This window comes from Malaclemys terrapin, chromosome 13, assembly GCF_027887155.1.
Source record: "Malaclemys terrapin pileata isolate rMalTer1 chromosome 13, rMalTer1.hap1, whole genome shotgun sequence".
Taxonomy (NCBI): Eukaryota; Metazoa; Chordata; order Testudines; family Emydidae; genus Malaclemys; species Malaclemys terrapin.
Window position 1 is genome coordinate 12803231 of NC_071517.1, and position 20145 is coordinate 12823375.

At 41.6% G+C, this 20145-nt stretch overlaps 1 protein-coding gene across 3 annotated transcripts in view; it reads right to left on the minus strand.

Annotated features, from left to right (window-relative positions):
• Positions 1-579: 579 nt before the first annotated feature.
• ABCC3 (ATP binding cassette subfamily C member 3) overlaps positions 580-20145 on the minus strand; it is a 72870-nt gene continuing 53304 nt past the window's right edge. Inside the window, exons 19-31 of one of the 3 annotated variants that reach the window (XM_054047165.1) lie at positions 19102-19285; positions 17835-17940; positions 16925-17075; positions 15177-15384; positions 14245-14555; positions 12940-13139; positions 12710-12836; positions 9504-9605; positions 8085-8231; positions 7127-7285; positions 4725-4891; positions 3643-3837; positions 580-995 (exon numbers count right to left, since the gene is read on the minus strand). In XM_054047165.1, the coding sequence (XP_053903140.1) occupies positions 887-995; positions 3643-3837; positions 4725-4891; positions 7127-7285; positions 8085-8231; positions 9504-9605; positions 12710-12836; positions 12940-13139; positions 14245-14555; positions 15177-15384; positions 16925-17075; positions 17835-17940; positions 19102-19285 (2166 nt within the window). In that variant the 3' untranslated portion in view covers positions 580-886. Of the gene's footprint in view, positions 996-3642; positions 3838-4724; positions 4892-7126; positions 7286-8084; positions 8232-9503; positions 9606-12709; positions 12837-12939; positions 13140-14244; positions 14556-15176; positions 15385-16924; positions 17076-17256; positions 17331-17834; positions 17941-19101; positions 19286-20145 lie in introns of those variants that run through there. The other 2 variants (XM_054047166.1, XM_054047167.1) reach the window with 2 other exon arrangements.

Here is a 20145-nt window from a genome sequence, read left to right on the forward strand (position 1 = left end):
ACTATTTCATTGTTTATCATTTTTACAGTGCAACTATTTGTAATAAAAAAATATAAAAGTGAACACTCTACACTTTGTATTCTGTGTTGTAATTGAAATAGTTATATTTGAAAATGTAGAAAAACATCCAAAATATTTATAAATTGCAGTTGGTATTCTATTGTTTAACAGCGCAATTAATCACAATTAATTTTTTTAATCGCAGTTAATTTTTTTGAGTTACTCGTGAGAGTTAACTGCGATTAATCGACAGCCCTGGTACAGATTCCTACTAACTTCACCAGGCTTTCAATTGGTTAGTTCTATTTGCAGGCCTTAGATTGATGGGAGGAGGAAGGAATGTTATAGACCATGATTCTGCAAGTTGTTCTGGCCTTCTGGCCCAATGAAGCTCCATGAAGGCACTAGAACAGGTTGCAGTATTGGGACTGCCGCGTACAACGCTCTTGCCCCAGGGATATTTACTTACACAAGTGAAACATTCCTGGATTACTTTCTTTTTACTGGAGTCATCCCAGAACATTGTCAGTCTTTCCATTTTAGAATTAATGTGTTTTATACAGAAGACAGAGACAGATGTATTTTATATCACTAGTTTTAATTTACTAATGATAAACCAGAATACAATACATGTTGGCTTGCAATACATACATTTCCTTGGCAGGATATTTGGCATTCTTTTAAGAAAAAATAAAAGCAGTTAATAAAATACTTTATGTATATATAAAATATTTTTAAAAATATAAATTTCATTTTCTCATCATCATAAGTTGTAACAATTCATGTATCACAAGTTTAGTCTATTACAAAGACTGTTCTGTAAAATACAGTACATTCATGAGTCACTTTTGGGACGAGTCAGTCGTTCAATGGTATAGAAGTCTTGCTATGCTAGTCCAGCATCTTTAGCCATACCATAGAAGACACCCCTTGATGCTATAAGGCTTGAAGGTGTATCAAATTCAGCTATTGTTCCTTTGTCTAGAACGAGAACCCTGTAAAAAACAAAAGCGGAAAACTGGTATTGCAGAAGCTTTCCTTATAAGGAACTCAATTCCTTCAACCGTGAAATCAGGCATTTTTCCAAATCTTCTCTCTTTATGCTGAATCATTTTCACATGCTGCAACGCAACAGGCTACACATAACACCTCAGCATGAGTTTATGCCTAATTTACAGAAGTGCCAAACACCCACAGCCTCCAAAAAAGTCAGTCAGTATCTCAGAAATTAAGGCCATTAATTCCATGGTTTTACCAGTCTCCCAGTAGTAATAATCCATTTAAAAAACCTTTAACATATAAAGAACATTATACCCATTGCTGGTCAAAACAGATCCATACAGGAACTGGAGATGCCTCAAAGGGGTTGTGAGACTTGTACAGTGGTAAGTTAACTAACACACGACCTGCTCCTAATTAAGCCAATGGAAGCAGAATCAGGCCCACATATTTAGTTATACTGCTTCTGCTTTACTGTTCATAACCTGATTTGTAGGTCTAGAAGCATAACAGTGTGACAGTGAGAATTTCTGGTAATATTTTGATGATTCCTATGCATGCCTCAGTTTTCCTCTGTACTTAGCATTGTTATCCAGTGTCGGGTCATATAGCTGACTGGGTGAAATGAATGGATCATTAAAGGACTGGCTGAAACTGACCCATATAAATGGAGAAGCTGGAAGACAATAGGGAATCCCAGTGGCTAAGATGTTCACACCTAGCAACCAAACATCAAGAGGAAAGAGGTTTCTCTCCACCTCTTAGGAAAGCAGAGCAAAGGCCCCAGATCAAGAACAAAGGGGAAAGAAATCCGCTGGCTGGGATAAGAGTCACATCTGCTCTTTTTTTGACTGACAAAGAGCCAGAAGGGATTCCATGGCAACTTGGCTGGGTAGAACGCTGGTGGCCAGAACAGACTGTGTCTTAACCATTATTGCTCTATACTAACCTAAAGCACAAGGTAAGCTGTGTGTCAGTTGATTAATAAATCCTACTCTGTTTTGAAAAGGCTGTCTGGTGTCACTGCAAATACTTGCTGAGGCGCACTCTTGAGGCTGCGTGGCCTACCCTTAAGGAGGAATGGGATCCCTTGGGCATCTGGCACGCTGAAGGGGTTTCTTGGAGGGACTGTTTAAAAGCTGGGGCATAGCACAGATCCTGTAGATTTGATAACAGGATCATACAAATTCACTGAGAGGCAAAGTGGGGCCCTTTCGACTGTTTCTTTTTCCTCCAATTATATGTAGGGTGACCATATTTCTTAAAGTAAAAACGGGACGGCCTGGGGCTGGCCCAACCTGCCTCCACCCCCACCCTGCCCACGCAAGAGCTGCCCTCCCCGCACTGCCCATGGCTGGGGCTAACCCGCTGAGCGCCGTGCCAGGCAGCAGCCATCGCTCTCGGTTCTCCTGCTGGCTGACAAGTGCTGCCTTCAGCTGACCCCTTGGCAGTAGCTCCCACTCTCCGCTCTGCCTTACAGCTGGGACAATGTGCAGTTTTGGTGAAAAAGCAGGGACAGAGCTGAAAAAGGGGATTGGCCAAAACGGGACATAGGGTAACCCTAATTATATGTTAATATTGGAACATCATGTTCCACTCTGTATCATCCAACAGACAGGAACACAGAGTGCACCTTTCAACTTCATGCAAGCCTGCTTTTATTTTTAAGAGGAGGAAGAGAAGAAAAGTTGGAGATGGACTTACAGAGAAGGGAAATAGTATTGGAATTTCAGAGGTTTCCCCAACACTCAATACTCTTAACATTCCTATCTGCGTGCAGGGTTACACTGTCAAGACAACTCTTCGGGAAAGATGGGCTGCACTGAATTTGAATTTTGGCATGTTGCAGAGCAGGAAACAAACTATACCACATAGTAAATTCAAGCTAAGGCTAACGCCTCTGCTGTGTGAAACAGTTCTGAGATAAACCATCTGTTGATTCAGTTTGATATTGACTACTGAGTTTTTGATGAAATGACAAGTTTAGTTGATAGAATGAATAGCAACTTTGATGATAATTTGCTTGATAAAGATAATAATGTTGATGTAATATAGTTACACTTCTGTAAGGTACTTGGTAGCAAAAAACATTTTGATTAAACTTGACTGATACAAAAACCAACATGGCTAAAACCGGACTGATAGGTCTCAAAACATAATTGCAAATGGGAAATCATCATTGAGCAGGTGTATTTCACTTGGGGTCCCACGGAAATCGGTTCTTGGCCCTACATTATTTAATATTTTTATTAATGATCTATGTGACGGGGTGCTAGCTAGGAAACCCTGAGCCAGCCCTCTGTCACACCAGATCCAATCAGGAAAGGGGAATTGGAGCTGGCTGAGTAAGCCCAGGCCTAAGTGGCAAATAGGGAACAGCTGCCGGCCTCGTTAGCCAGGGGCTACATAAAAGCTGGCAGGAAGGAAGCCAAGGGAGAGGAAAGGGAGGAGCCAGAGAGTTAGAGGCCACTCTCCCCTGCTGGCTGCAGAAACGAGCAGTCCCTGAGGCTGTGAGCCTGATGCTGTCTGATTTGTCAAAAATTTCTGAAGGGTGATCAGAAAAGTAACAAAAAATAGTTTTTTTTCAGAATTATGATGTTCATTCCATATAGTTTACCATTAATCGCTTTGCTTTTAAGTTACCTTGTATAATCCATTATTGTGTTCAGCCGATGTGCTATTGTCAGTACAGTGCAATCTTCAAACTGAGTTCTTATTGTCATCTGAATGAGATCATCTGTCTCGAGGTCGATAGCTGCAGTGGCTTCATCCAGGACTAGGATTCTTGTTTTGCGAAGGAGGGCTCTTGCCAAACAGACAAGCTGCCTTTGACCGACACTGAAAGCAAAGACACAAGGTTTTTCACAGACAGGCTCTTTAATATGCATGTTAGAGCTGGTTGCTGACAGGATAAAGTTATTAGACAAATAATGTATTTGTCCAATATTATTCAACTACCTGTAGAGCTAATACAAAAAGTGAAAAATAAAAGAGAAAATTCATCAGATAAATTATTTGATGAATAAACAGCATTATTCAACCAGCTCTAAAACACGTTTACTTACCAAATACCGTACTACAAATAGTAATGAGCATCATTTCCGTCATGGCTCTGAATGACTATAGCTAGCAAAGGCTTGTTATGCAAAGGGCCTAGCATGGATTTGAAGAAGCGGATGTTTCATCATACTGTAGTTGCTATTCTATTGTACATCTCCAGAGGCACTTTCATCAAGTCCAGCATTAGCAAAATAGCGGACTGGCAAAATTAGAAGAACGTTTTAGAGTTGTGAGGGTTTTTTTTTTACAGTGAATTGAGTCCTTATAAAAGGAGCTAGGTTGGCATCTCTTACTTATGCAGGAAACAGGTATAGTAAGGGCAGCACAACCTTCCCCCACATGCCTCACCAGTGGGTCTCAACCTTATCCCGGAGACAATACCTTTGGGGTATATAAGGGAGTGGAGTCTTCACCATCCATTTAGTTATTGGCGGCAACAGTTCATCATCATGAGTCAATGTTTTATCTTCGCAGGTCGTATTTGTACATTACTGAGTTCTCTTTTGTACATTTTAATTGAACAGAGCCCTTGAAGATAAGGCCCTGACTTAGAAAAGCATCCCTGTTCAGCACATTCTGAGTCAGGGGCTCAGTAGAGCCTGGAGCAGAGAATTGATATTCCTTATGACACCAAAACCCCAATGGTGTCTCAGGACATTCGTTACCTGAGATTTTCTCCCCCTTCTGAGCATTCGTACTCCAGCGTATTGGGCTTACTGCTGACAAACCTCTTCAAGTGCGACAACTCAAGAGCTTTCCATATTTCATCCTCAGAATATTTATTAAATGGATCCAAATTCATTTTCAGCGTTCCAGAAAAAAGAACAGGGTCCTGTATAAATAACCCACTTTCTTTAGACAAGAACTTTAAATGTTTTACATACACAAGTGATAACATTTCAATGATCTGCTTTAGGATATCCTAGTTCATTAGCAGCGACATTGTGGTAGCACCTACAGGCCTCCATCTAGGATCAGGGCCCCTTTATGCTAGACCTGGAAAAAACAACAAATTCCTACCCCAAAGGTCTTACAATTATCATATGATGAGAGACAATAGGTGGATAAAACTAATGGAGAGATGACAAGGTAGCAGTGAAGAAGTTATGATTAGTATAAGCAGCCGTGGTCTTAGGACACTAAAACCTGATCCAAACCCATTGAAATCAATGGCTGTATTGTCACTGATTTCAGTAGGCCCTGGACCACATCCCAAAGGCCTAGCAAGCTTCAGTTTGAGCTCTAAGAACATTTTAAATATAATCTGTTATGGATTTGGCCACAATAAGCCAAACATCAAAATAAGCATCAACATTTGTGCTCTCATAGCAAAGGTATGTTAGTTTATTATTATCCTATCTGTGTGCCACAGAAACACTAAATTACATTGAAATACAAGGTCCCAGCTTAGCAACAATATCTTATAAATAGAGCAGGGTGAATTTTTTTCAGCTAACAGTTTATTTGCCAAAAAATGCCGTTTTGGGATGTTCAGAACTGTTCATGAATTTGGGTGGAAGCTGGCAAATAGTTTCAGCTGGAAAAAAAGTTCTTTAAAAAAAAAGTCTAAATGTTTCATTTTGACATTTTAGAAATAAAATGTTCTGATATTTTGTTTTGAAATGTTTTGTTATGAAATTTAGCTACATTTAACTAACTAAAAACAACGCCCCCCACCTCCCAAAAAATTAAAAGGGTAAAAAACACCCAAAGATGAAGCAAAATGTTTAGTTTTTGGTCAAGTGAAACATTTTGTGTAACCGGAATTTTTTTTTATTTGGTTTTGTTTTTCCTTTCAGTGAGAAAAGCCTCCCTCCCACCCCCACCCCCCAAAAAAACGGTCACGTTGGATGGACCCGAAACAGGAGAGTTTGGGGGGTGTATGTGGATTTTTCAGGTTGGCAACTGAACTGAAAATATCAATTATTTGCTCACCTCTAAATTGTAAGCTCTTTGGGGCAGGAACTGACATTTATTGTATATTTGTACAGTGTCTTGTGCAACGGGACCCTGACCTGGTTGTGGCCTTTAGAGGTTACCACAATATGAATGTTAAATAATGATGATCATATTTTCATGCTCACTAACACTCACCTTAGAAAAGGATATTGACTTTCAAAGGCTAAGGCAGGGGTCAGCAACCTTTCAGAAGTGGTGTGCCGAGTCTTCATTTATTCACTCTAATTTAAGGGTTTGCGTGCCAGTAATACATTGTAATGTTTTTAGAAGGTCTCTTTCTATAAGTCTATAATATATAACTAAACTATTGTTGTATGTAAAGTAAACAAGGTTTTTAAAATGTTTAAGAAGCTTCATGTAAAATTAAATTAAAATGCAGATCGGTGGCCAGGACCCAGGCAGTGTTAGTGCCACTGAAAATCAGCTCGTGTGCTGCCTTCGGTTACCTACCCCTGGGCTATAGCATGGCTCCATAGGCCTGATGAGGATTCCTTGAATTCCAGAACAATATTCATTTCCTAACAACAAAGAATAGCACCCATTCCACATGGGTAACTTTATTCATGGGAACTGTGCTATTAAGTGAGTCCAATAGGACTTCTCTTCTGAGTCAAGAAACTCATGCAAGAAAGTGTTTGGAGGGTGAGGCCCACACATGGAACTGATATTTCTGACACTTAAAGACTTTAGGACATGCCTTTGCAAGTACGACATTTTTCCCTGCTATATTATAGTCTGTAAAAATCCAATAAAACATTTAAACTATACAAAAAATAAGTCACCCCCAATAATTACATAGTGTTAATATAATGTGTAAACTTTAAAACAATGTAACTATTAGAAGGGTCAAATTAAATGAGACATAATTAGGGCTACTAACTTATCCTTCCTCTGTTCTTTCTGCTGAGCTTATGAACCCCAATCATGGGGTGAGGTTAGAACTAATTGCCTTGTTTACTTTTGCGAAATCCAATAGCGAACAGTTATCTACACTATGGTCCTCTTTCACAGCTGGATTAAATCCTTTACCTTGACTTTCAATTTACATCTGAAGCATCCTCAACTGGGAGTGTTATAAAACAGAGTCATGTAAAAACAACTGACTTACCTGAGGAATAATTGTTATCTTGGATCGTAGGTCGTGAAGACCAATCTCTGAAATTCTCACACCATCTATTTTAATTTCTCCCTTTACAGCTTCCAAAATCCTAAAGAGGCAGAGAGTCATGGAGGACTTCCCAGCTCCAGTTCTTCCAACAATTCCAATCTAAAACACACATTGGAGAATTAGGAACAAAGCACATTTATAAATGGGGTATTAGCTTTACTGAAGGAGCAATTATACAAGATCTGATATTAAGAAGGGAGACTAGAACCTTACTGTGATCTTCCTCACTCCCTAATGGTCCTTCTGTCAATTGTGTCTCAAATTATTCCCAGAATTTGAGCAATATCAACTATAAATAGGTACATAATGTATGAATTTGATGATGTGATTATGCAAAATACATAGTCTCACATTTAGAAGGTGGCTCCCATTCTGGATGCGCAGCTCTAGGGCTATTCTCCCTCTTTTTAACCATAGCTTCCTAACTGGGGGAATCTCCCAGGAGAAACAAAATAGGCTCGTTGGGGAACGTCATGCAAGGCCCAGCACTTTCAAATATACTGAGAAGGAGCAAAGCCCACAAGATAAAGCCTTTGCTGGATGCTTGGGTAAGAAGAAGGGAGGCATTTGGGCCAACAGGAACACCTCCACCCACGCCAAGAGTTGTCAGACACAGGAACTGACTGGAATCTCTCTTTATTCAGGAATGGACTATCCCTCATTCACTCACACACACTGTATCTCAGCAGAGACAGTGGTTGTAGCAACTTCTCAGGATGTTTCTAAGGCATTGTGAACGCATCAGGCCAGATTATCAGTTGGTGTAAATGGACATAGACCTCAATGGAGCTGGGCCCATTTAGCCTAGCTGAGGATCCAGCCCATCCACTTTTGTTATTGCAAATCCCATGTGTAACATCAGCAACAGAGTCACATATGATAAATGGCTGTACTATACCTTTTCTCCACCTTTCACTCTGAGGCTGAGGCCTTTCAGCACCAGATCCATGCCTTTCCTATATCTTACTGAGTAATCAACAAACTCCACCTCCCCCTGTGTTGGCCAGTCTTCCGGTGGCCTCTTGTCTTCAATTATCCAGGGAGCCTAAAGGAGAACAGTAGCTAGAAATTATTCCCTTAAGGTTTTAAAAGCTGCAGGCTGCGATTTAAAACATTAAACTTTTAGGGTTACTAAAAATCTCACCAGGAGACTAATTCACTTCTGTCTGCTTATTATTTGATATGGTGGAATAATAAGCCAGAAAAACAGATTCCTTCACTTGCATCCAGACTGGTTCTTATAGTTTATGACTGCAGAAATATCTCAACATATAGGACCAGATCCTCAGCTGGTGTAAGTCAGTGTAAATCCGCTGACTTCAGAGCTGCGTCATTTTACCCAAGATGAGGATCTGGTCCATAATGCACTCTTGTGTATCTTGTATCAGAGGGGTAGCCGTGTTAGTCTGAATCTGTAAAAAGCAACAGAGGGTCCTGTGGCACCTTTGAGACTAACAGAAGTATTGGGAGCATAAGCTTTCGTGGGTAAGAACCTCACTTCTTCAGATGCAAGAGAAGTGCATCTAAAGAAGTGAGGTTCTGAAGATGCATCTGAAGAAGTGAGGTTCTTACCCACGAAAGCTTATGCTCCCAATACTTCTGTTAGTCTCAAAGGTGCCACAGGACCCTCTGTTGCTCTTGTGTATCTTGTCTGGCTTCCTCCTCTCTGCTACCATATCAAGTTCAAGCACCTCACCTTCAAGCCCTTCTCTCATCCTGTATACCCTAATCCTTACATTCCTCTGAATTACAACTAATCAAGTCCAAAACGTTCACAGAGCAGCCTATTTCCAGGCATAACTGTCTATCTACCAAGCTGCACAACTGTGTTTATGGCAGTGTGTGTTGAGAAAAGCTGGGAAGCAATCTCATAGTGCTTCAGCTGCAAGCATCGGGGGCAGAGGACTGCGGTGTGCTTCTGAACAAAAACATGGGAGACAGGAGAACCAGCTAAGGTGATTAAGAGGTCCTTTCCAACCCTGATATTCTATGATTCTATATGTAGACACGGACTGTGGGCCAAGTTTTCTGTTGATGAAAAATGTTCCACTGACTTCCATGGAATTTCTCCCACTTACAACTGCAGAGAATTTGGGCTCATGTTTAGCATCAACTATGTTACAACCTGTTAACAAAGACAGTAAAACTGAGTAGTACAGACAAACCCAAACTAGTGTCTAGAACATCATATTTGTCTAGGTTACGCTGTCAGGTCCTCAGAGCAGGGTCCTCCTCTGTCTAAGTGTTGAAAGAAACAAATGGAAATTATGGATTTCTGAGAATAAACATGTTGATTGCGAACAGTTCAGGAGCTGACCTCAGTCTCAGTTTCTGAATACTCTTTCACCCTCTCGACAGCCACAATGTTGGATTCTAGGTCCGAAGTCATCCGCACCATCCAATTCAGAGACATTGTCACCTGGACAATATAAAGAGTAAAATATTACCCCTTGGAGAATAGCAAAGTATACTTTATAAAATGCTGTTTCTAATATTTCTCTTTGTTATATATTGTTTCTACAGCTACATCTTGAACTACAATATACATAATTAGCTTTGTGTTAAGAATAATAAAGACCACAGGGCAAGAAGTTTACAGAGAGGAATTATGAGACTTGGAATTTCCACCTCTGCCATAGCCTTGCTCTGTGACCTTGGTTAAATCATTTCTTATGGTGGAATCCACAAAGTTACTTTAGTTCCCAACTTCTATTTAGGCTCCTAATTTCAACTGAAATCAATAGAATTTAGGAGGCTAAACAGAAGTTAGAAGCCTCAGTTGCTTTGTAGATTCCACCCTTAGTCTCTCTGTCCCTCAGATCCCTATCCCTAACATGGGAATACTACTTCATTTCTCCCTCCTATTGTCTGTCTACGTATTTAGACTGCAAGCTTTTGGGGGTAAGGACTGGCCTTTACTGTGCATATGTATAATGCCTAGCACAACGGGGCCCTGACCTTAACTGGGAGCTCTAAGTGGTATCATAATGCAAGTAGTAATTACAGAGCAGTATACTGATCTTGGACAGTCTTCCACTGGAAGTGACCAGGATGGACTATGTTATCAAGCAGTAGGGTCAAACCTACAGATCACCATTTTGCTTTGACTTTGCTAGTTAAATCTGCAGCATTTTGAGGAGCCTTATATGCGAATGTCTAACCTACTGCAATTGTCATGAGGCAATCAGAATGGAGACGTCTTGTAAACTACAATTATCGGCAGGTTCTTGAAGGCCTTTCCCTGACAGTCTTAGCATCTGGATTGTCCCTTTTTAAAGAAAAAAAAGATTTGGTCTAATTTTTTTAGAAATCTTTGACTGATCCCCAGAGGATGGAAACCAACATGCAGCACTGCCCAGAGAGGATTTCTGCTACGTAGTCAGTGGTGGGGCACATCCCATATATCCCTGAACAGTGGCAAGTTTGGAATTTGCTGTATCTTGGTGATCAGATTGTTGGCTGCATTCTGACATCGTATATTAGGTGGAGGAATATTGACTAGGACTATGTAACTGGTAACGAGTTTTGTTGGCTTCAATATGCTTCTGATAACTCTTATGATATGATTAAGCTGCATGTCCACTAGGCTACCATGGGCCGAGTTTATTCAAACTGGGACACAGTATTTTCAAACTGAGTAGCAGAGAACAAGTCCCAAATTATGCAGTCTTTGCCTACTGACTTCCCAGGAAAACCCCAGAAGTTTGTTCAGGAGACAGTTTCTGCTCTTGATCTTTTTTTAAATGACATTTGTGAGGTGGTATTTGTAGGTCAGTGGATGATCTAGGGTGACCCTACGTATAGTGGCTTTAGATTGATGTTAAGCTCAAGTTGGCTTGGAGCATGGTGTACATGAAAACATGTTGATACGGTCTTTGATGTACTTAGTTTCAGTCTCCATTTCTTGCAATAGTCACCTATGGCAGTCACATCACTGTTCAGGTTCTCTTCAACCTTTTGGAAGTCACGGACCCTTGAGGCCAAGCAGATACAGTCAGTGTCCTTGAGCTGCCCAGAGATGGTGGTCATCGGTGAATACATTAAATACAGTTGGTGCCAGTACTAAGCTTGGCAGGAGTCCGTTTTTCTGGAATCTCCAGATGCTGGTTTTGTGGCCCAGAGCCAGCTAAAAATGTCTGCCTCAGAGCCATCTGCTCAGTTGCCATGACAACTCATCTAGGAAGAACTCCTGACATCTTATACAGCAGACCAATGTGCCAGATGGTGTCATAAGCTGCTGTAAGATCAAAAAAGACAGCTCCAGTTTTCTTCTTCTCTTGAAAAGTGTGACGCGGATGAAGATGGACAACCAGCGCTGACTTATTTTCCCAAGATGTTGTAGTAGTTCTGGTGATATCACTGTCAAAGCTGCAGGCTTTTCCTATTTTAATTGATTTCAGTGCTTTTCTATTTCTTCCCTCAAGAATGGCTGGAAGTTTTCATCTTGGGTTTGAGCTGTGGAGATTGCCTGTATTGATGCCACTCTTTTTTGATTTACACTTTGAATATTTTGTCTTTGGCCTGTTTTAGTGATGTTGGTCAGGTGTATGGCAACACTATTTGGAGAGACCTTCTACTGCCATGTATCCGGTGAGTTTTATGCCTGCTCCTCCTCTACCATCACTCCAGCATCCTTCCATCTATGACGGAAACTTTAATAACCACCATACCAGATGGACCTACAGAGAATCTCATCAAAATGAAATAGACCTTGCAAATTGGGCCTCCCACAACAAATTACACCTTCTTCATGGCCTTAAGCAACCAGCAACTTTTCACTCTGCCTGCTGGAACCAGGGCTACTCCCCGGATCTCAGTTGGGTCACTTCTGCTGGGACTGCCCTCTAACAGCCACCTGCAGGGTCCTTGAAATTTCATCCACAGCCAGCATTCTCATCCAAATAAGGATTACCGTACCTATAGTGATCACTTGCCCAAGGCTACAGTGAAACTACAGAAAGGCAGACAGGGACACCATGTCTGGACAAGGAATGTGCAGGTCTCCTTAAACAGTACCAAAAAGAAAATCCAGTGATCCAGAAATAGCCCATCCCCTGAAGAGCCTGAATGTAGCCTGAAGAGCATGCTGGGAAAATGCAATCTCAGAAACAGGCATGTAAAGTTTTAGCAGGAGAGCCTGGATACTCATTAGGAAGTTCGGGAAGTACAGTATATCCTGCCTACCTAAACTCCCTATGGACCTTCATCTGAATAAGATAATTTTCTTCCCTTCCTGTCTTAAACCATTGTGCAATGTTCCTGTGGGCTATTAAAGAACAACTGTAGTCCATCTTAAAGGTGACCACATTTCACTGGTGGGGGAAGCAAGTCCTATATACTGTATGCATTTGTGCACGTTTTAAGTACTGAATATGTGTATGTAAGGTATTACTATTATAACCCTGAACAGCACTACTTACCTATTAATTCTGTCTTTTCTGAGTGCTTATTAAACGTCAGTCATATAACAGTGCTCTGTATGAGTTAATATTCTGCAACATCCCGCAACAAAATTATACACACCTGTAATGCGTAGGATACCGACAGTCCTACCAGGCCAGCATTCAAGCTATTTTTACCTAACACAGCAAAGAGGGCAGCAAACAGGACAACAAAGTTTCCTATTAATTCAATTCGAACACCTAGCCACCTGTTAAATAAGCAAACACAGGGGTAAATGATCACTTGAAGGATTACGGAAAGATATGCTTGCTTCAGCAAGAATGACATATAAAATTTTGTGCTGGTTTTACCTGTTGGAAACAATGCTAGGAAAATAACTTTTCTGATTTTCATCCACTTTCAAGTCACTCAGGCATACAAAGGAATTTTCTCTCCCATAGGCTCGGATGACACTGGCCCCTGTGATTGTTTCCGAAAAATGGGAATATATGGGGGATCTGCTAACAGATTCCAGGCGCTTTAACTGGCGAGAGGTAGCCACATAGAACCGCTGCCATCATTAAACACAAACACACAAAAGAAATATTAGTAATTTATGCGAACAAAGAAAATATCTGAAACAGTCCAGACGTTAACGCTAACAGTAAAGAACAATAGTGATTAACCACGGCTACTTAAATGATAGTGACAAGACCACACTCTGAGGGTTTTCCATTGGCTTCAGTAGCCTTTGGATCGGGCCCTATTTGCCTCCACATGTAATCAAGGAAAATGGCATCTCACTGCCAAAAAGTTGTGAACCTACCAAAAAATTCAGAATTGTACCCACAGATACAGCATACACAATGGCAATGCAGGCCTGCCCCAGAGCCCACCGAGCGTGACTTTTTGCATGACTTAGAGGCCCTGCATGTAGGAGTCAGAAGGGAATTCAGTCTCCATGGCTCATTCATACATCCTAAGGCTAGAAGGGACCATTGTGACCATCTAGCCTGACCTCCTGTATAACACAGGCCAGAGAATTTCACCCCGTTACCCCTGTAAAGAAGCCCAATCATTTGTATGCAGTATTGCTGTAGCCATGTTGGTCCGAGGATATTAGAGACAAGGTGGTGAGGTAATATTTGGTATTGGACCAGCTTCTGTGGCTGAAAGAGAGAAGCTTTCAAGCTTACCCAGAGCTCTTCTTCAATCATTTATGTTAGACTAAATCATATCTTTCAGAAATACATCCAGTCCTGATCTGAAGACATCAAAAGAACAAAACCCAACACCTGCCTCGACAGTTCATTGCAGTGGTTAATCACTCACACCATTAAAAATTTGTGCCTTATTTCCAACTTGAATTTGTCTTGTTTCAAATTCCAGCCATTGAGTCTTCTTATGCCTTTTCCCACTAGATTAGCCCTTTAATGCCTGGTATTTTCTCCCCATGAAGGTACTTATAACACCATAATCAAGTCATCTCCTGGTCTTTTTTATAAGCTAAACAAAAGATTTAAAAAGACGCGTCTCCTACCACTGCCCTGGGGAGGCTATTACCAGTAATATCAGTGCAGAGATAATATGTTCCAAGCTCCTAAATTAAGTGCTCTAAACTAAAGAGTAGGAACAGCACCATAATGATCATCAGGTTGGCAGTCAGACATAGTTACCTGTACAAAGAAATATATAATTGCTAGAGGTATTATAACCACAGCGAAGAGCGGAGTGCTCGATATGATTACAAGCATAGTTGACACAGAGGTGAAGAAGGTTCCTAGGAACATCAGGATGGTGGGTGGTATCACTTCATCAATCACATATATGTCCTTAGAGAAGCGGTTGATGATTCGGCCTGTGGGAGTTGTGTCGAAGAAAGACTGTGGGGTGTGAAACTTGTTCTCCAGCAGGGCAGCATGGAGTGTTCGGGCTGCGTTGATGCCACCCATCGCCAGGGTGAAGGAAGAGATCAGCACTAGCAGGCCTGTTATACGAAGAAGAAATGTGCAGAGGTTTGTGAATACGCCGTTCACAAGATGCAGCTTTTGACTTTTACTGATCCAGCAGTTTTTATCGTGCCAGCAGACTTTCCTCATTACTACATCAGGGCCCTACAGCCTTCAATCACATTAGTCCCAGTACATGCTGGTCACGGGTGATTTAACCATTGACTTCAGTGAGATTACTTACAGGAGTAAGGTCTGCAGGATCCAGACAGCCAACTCTTATTGTCTATAAATATAGTCTCCCTCACCCTTCTACAAGTCCTCCACACAGTGCGCCTCAATCCTGACCTCTGCATCACCTCTACCATCCAGGAATTCACACCCTCCTCTACTTCTCAGCCCCGTTCCCTTCTCCCGTCCGTCTCAGTTTCCATCATTCTCCAGCCTTCTCAATCCTTCCTTCACTTCCACCATGCAGTCTTTGAAGTGTTGATTCGGACAAATTTTACCAGTTTTGTGGTGTTCTACTGCCCTTGCTCAGGCTTTAGAAGCTCAGAGCCCCCCATGGCTATTGTTATGTCTTTCCCAATATGCCCCTCTTTGCTCAGCAAGGGTGCATCTAAATATTTTAACTGTATTAATTGATGAAATGCTCTTACCTTGCAAGAGTCCCAGAGCAGCATATACTCCGACTCGCATGCTTGTGTTATGCTGAGTGCCGTTTATGACAGGTTCATTGGTCCAGTCACTAAGCCATACATTGGCCCCAATCGCAGCAGCATTTTGACAGGCATACAGGAAGCATATAACTAAAGAAGTCACGAGGCCAACAGCCTTCATGTACTGCCAGAACACTGTCAGCTTTACCTGTAAATATGTAAAGCACAATATATTTACAAAGTACATTCAATTGCTGTCTGGAGTTCACAGAAATAACAAGAGTGACCAGAGGGAAATCTCTCCAGTAGACGGCCCAGTAAACTGGAAATTGTCAAAAATACTAACATATTGTAGTGCAGGGAGTGAAATTTATCTGACTGAGCTCAACATCCGGGTCGCAGCTTCAAAACAGGTAGTTCTGTTGCATCTCTACTGAGAGTCAGTGGTGATTGCTGTGAAATATTCAGGTTTCTTTTCTCTTTTCCAACTAACTGTATTTTATTACAATGTTTAAAGATATAGGGTGAAAGGTAGCGGAGCAGAGCTGAGGGCTGTAGAAGGCAAAGGTCGAGATTTTCAGGAGTGAGTAGTGATTTGGGGTGATTTACAGAAAGGGCTGAGCAGCCCACCCTTCGAAAAAATCAGGTCTCTTTACCACATCTCAGCTTGGGCACCCAACATTCATGAGTCACTTTTGAAAGTCTTGGCCCAACGTTCGAGGGGAAAAAAATCACACAGAGGCACTTGAACAAAAGAAATGTGTGAAGCAAAGTAACAGGGTAAAACTTCTATCTCCAAGTTAACAACTCTGGCTCAAAAAGTCATTATTGTGGGAAGGGACAGAGGGGCCCCAATGAAATCTCTAAAAGAATATAAAGGGGAGATTATTAGATGCACAAATCCCATTGATTTAGGTGCTTTTCAAAAGCTCATAAAGAAAATCGACACCACCAACAAATAACACTTAACCAACAGCTCCCCTGATGTCTGTGACACTGAGCATTTACAACATTTAATGTGTAGAAAATACTCTCACTGTTGCTCAGTTGTGTGACAATCTAAGACCCCTCTTTGGTGACACAAACTCCCTGGTTATTTTCATTATATTTTCTTTCTTTCCTGTGCTCAGAGTTCTCAATCCCCTCCACCCCCAATTTAATCCGTCATCCTTCAATATATCACAGTTACTCTTACAAGGCAGATCCCAATCCAATGTAGCACACAGGCTGCAATACATACTTGTCTCAACATTTGCGTGTAACAAAAATCTCTCTCAAATGGTAACCAAAGCTAAAATTTAAATTAAAATAAACACGTATTCACATGGCATGCCATTGGCCCATAGAATTTGCTGCTGCAGGGGGTGAGAATCAAATCCTACAGCTGGATTTAAAAAGGGATTTGATCACTTTGAAACAAACAACGTTTAGACCTGTGCCGTGTGACGATGGAGTGATCAAACATCATGCTTCAGGACATAAGATGCTCACAGCAGGACCAGGAAGAAATTCTCTCTCCTAAATATATAGCACAAGCCAGGTGCAGAAGTTGCTGGAAGGACCCTAGATTTAAAGCAGGAGCAGCCTACTCCAGTAGGACAAATGCTATAGTCTGTTTGGCTTCTGCAATGCCAATGTCTCTATATGTTAAATGAAACATTTAATAGAATAGCTTTTTATATCTGTAATAAAAAGTGACTTTTTATAATTGGAGAAAAATAAGGGAAAAAAAACCAACAACCCCCTACCGTTCCTGTTTCGCTGGTTTCTGCCTGAATGAGCTTATCAGTGAGAATTTTTTGTGGTTGAGGCGGCTCTGCAGACTTCTTTTCACACACTCGTCTTCTCGTGGACATCTTCTTGGGACATTCTCCCTCTGAAGATATCACACTAATTTGCCTAGTCGAAACGATGGATTTATTAGCGGAGAGGAGGCATAGCATAGCGGTTCAAACACAGGACTGGGGCGCAGCTCCCAGCTCTGCCCCTGACTCCCTCTGAGACTTGAGGGCAAGTCACAGGTGTATACATGGGGGGCCCAAGGTCAGACACACAAATCCATAGTCAGACACCTACTTACATGGTCTGATTTTCAGAGGCGTTGAGAAGTCAGTTCCTATCGAAGTCGACGGAAGTTGCAAGTGCTCAGCACGTCTGAAAATCAGGTGGCATATTTAGGTGCCTAATTTTAAGGCCAACATTTTGAAACTCAGGTGCCTAATCTCTCTCTTCTTCTGTTTCCACACATGTAAAATGGAGCGAACAAGGCTCCATTCATTAATGCTTTTAAAGAGTTCTGAGATACTCACATGAAAGGTGCTATTGCAAAGGCATATTATTAATCTAATCGGCAGCAGGTTGAAGCTGTGTGTGTAACTATTCATGGCAACACATCATTGCTCATATTAATACACTTCTCATTAACGGGTTCATAGGAGTACAGGTTTTGTCTCCTGTGCTGTATGTTATAATTTTAAATTAAAAGGACACAGGAGGCTTTAATACAAAGACGAAACTAAAGTCTATGCTGAAAGATGCAGAGTACAGTGGGTCAGACTGGAGAGCAACATTAATTAGCTGCTCGTGTTAAAGACGGGCTCCTTAAAATGTGCTTCAGCCCAGCTGAGGGCTTCATTCACAAGAGGACATCAGGCCTACCTAAGGAACTGCTTGCGGACCTCGTTTGTCACAGGCTCGTTATCTGCCAGATCAGTGTGGTTGCTGAGTGTATCTTCAGCGAGCAAGACCTCTTCATCCTCCAGCACTGTAATAAAAGATTGCATTTTAGCTTTCTGCTGAGGGCAGCTTATAGGAAACTGGTGTCAAAAGCCAGAGGCAAATGCGCTAGTTGAAGGATAAGCGTTATGAAGCTCACAGTGGCTTCGGAAGTCTGTTTGAAACTGCAGTGCCGCGTAATTGCAGGGAGCTAGTGCGTTTGGTGTGATCCGAACACAGAACTGGCAGCAAGAAGCTCCTGATTTCTAAGCTAACTCTGACACCAACTCCCTCTGCAACTTGGCTGATTCACATCCTCTCTATGCCTCTGTCTCCCCACAACACTCCCATCTCACAGAGCTGTTGTGAAGATTAATGTCGCAAAGCACTTTGGAAGCTATGTGCCGTAAGGGCTAAGTAGCAATATATTGTAATTGTATCTAACCAAACTCATGAGCAGAACCTGCCCTGCTGTCCCATTATCTTGGGATGAAGGATTGAGAGTCTAGGAAGCTGCTGTAAATGTCTATTACTGCTAGAAGAGGTTGTGTACAACCTCTGGCATCTTGTTTGTCAGGATACACACTTCTGCAGCCAAACTTTATGGGAATACAGCCATACACAGGAAACATTTGCCAAAATACTTTCATCTTCCACCATCTAATCAGGGACAAATTAGGCCTAGAAGAAATCCAGATTAAAATGACATTTGTGTCATGCTATGTAACAGAAATACTGTGCTCTGGGTACCCCTTTGGAAAAACAGAATCCAAAGGGCACTATGTTTTCCCACTGATCCTGTCTTTGCCAACCATAAAAAGGATTTCTCTGTATTAAAAACACTGAGGGAAAGTAATTTCTTACATGATCTTAGAAAACAAGTACTTAGCCTCAGGCAGATTGGGTAAGTTCTTTTGCAAGAGGAAAGAAATATGTTTGCTTACTTAAACTTCAGTATTACCAACTTGCATTCAGTACACTGGATGGGTTAACTTACACCATGCCAGCTTAGTAAGCGTAAAAAAAAAACAACCCTCACAGTACCTAACATTTTCATTACTAGCTAGAAAAAAAAAAAGGAATCTAAGGCTGGACTATTACATTTCCCTACAGGCATGTATCGCAGGAGCAGGTTATATTTATATATAGGGAAATTCATGACCTGATTGATACAAAAGCTACGATTTAAGACGAATAAGAACTGCTGTACTTGTTAGCTCATCCTCGTCTATGTCTTCATCAGGTGCATAATTTCGAAGAAATTCTGCAAAAGCCCCATTTTGCTTCAAAAGCTCTTGGTAGGATCCCATTTCAGAGATTTTGCCATCCACAAGGACCACAATATGGTCCACCTGAGGCAGAAAGGTGACGCCATGGGTCACTAGCATTCGGGTCTGTATGGGAGAATGAAACAAGTCAGTGCTACCAAGCTGCCTCTGGGGTGGAACGCTGCAGCTGTTTAACAACACTCAGCAATCACTATGTAACATTTTTAGGATAAAAAGTGAATATTGGATACGGGTGAAATATCAGGAGGCATTTAGACAGAATGTAGTGGAATTCGGCTAAGACACTAGGTGTAAAACCCCTGACTCTTGTGAAGAGAATTAAAGGAATATTTAATGGCGACAGGGCCTTCGCTTTAAAAATGGCAGCAGCCCACTAACACCACAGTGGGGAAACTAGCTCAGTGCGGACTCAGCGACGAATGCCAATTGCTGAATCATCAAGACCGCTTCCTGTAAGACTGTTTTTCTTGCGGTCTCCCCTCGGAGCTCTGACATAGCTTGATGCTGCACATGAGATCTGACAAGACCCTGAATCAGCAACCTTTAGACAACAGAATACCACAGAGTTCTGTAGAAACGCTAAGTGGTTCACAACATTCCCCCACCCTCACCCCACCCTGAGCTGCCCCAGGACAGTGACAAGCAACAGTAAGGACGGGGCTGCTCTAAATTCCTCCATATATTTTGTTTTCAGCAGTGTCAGGTTTTAGTTTCCATGGGAGAACAAGTTTCCACAGGACTTGAAGAAACACTATCCAGGCTTAAGAGCTTTTATTTCCCCACCCTTGGACATGTCAGAACAATAGCTCTTGACTGAGCATCTGGCAATGGGCACCTTTTCCAAAAGTACAATGAAATGAAGAAATCAGGGAGCTATTCAGAACTCAACTCCCAGCGTTAAAATAGCAGGCCAGTTAACCCCTGATAGTTCTGGATCACGTGTGTGTATAGAAAAGAGAATCCCA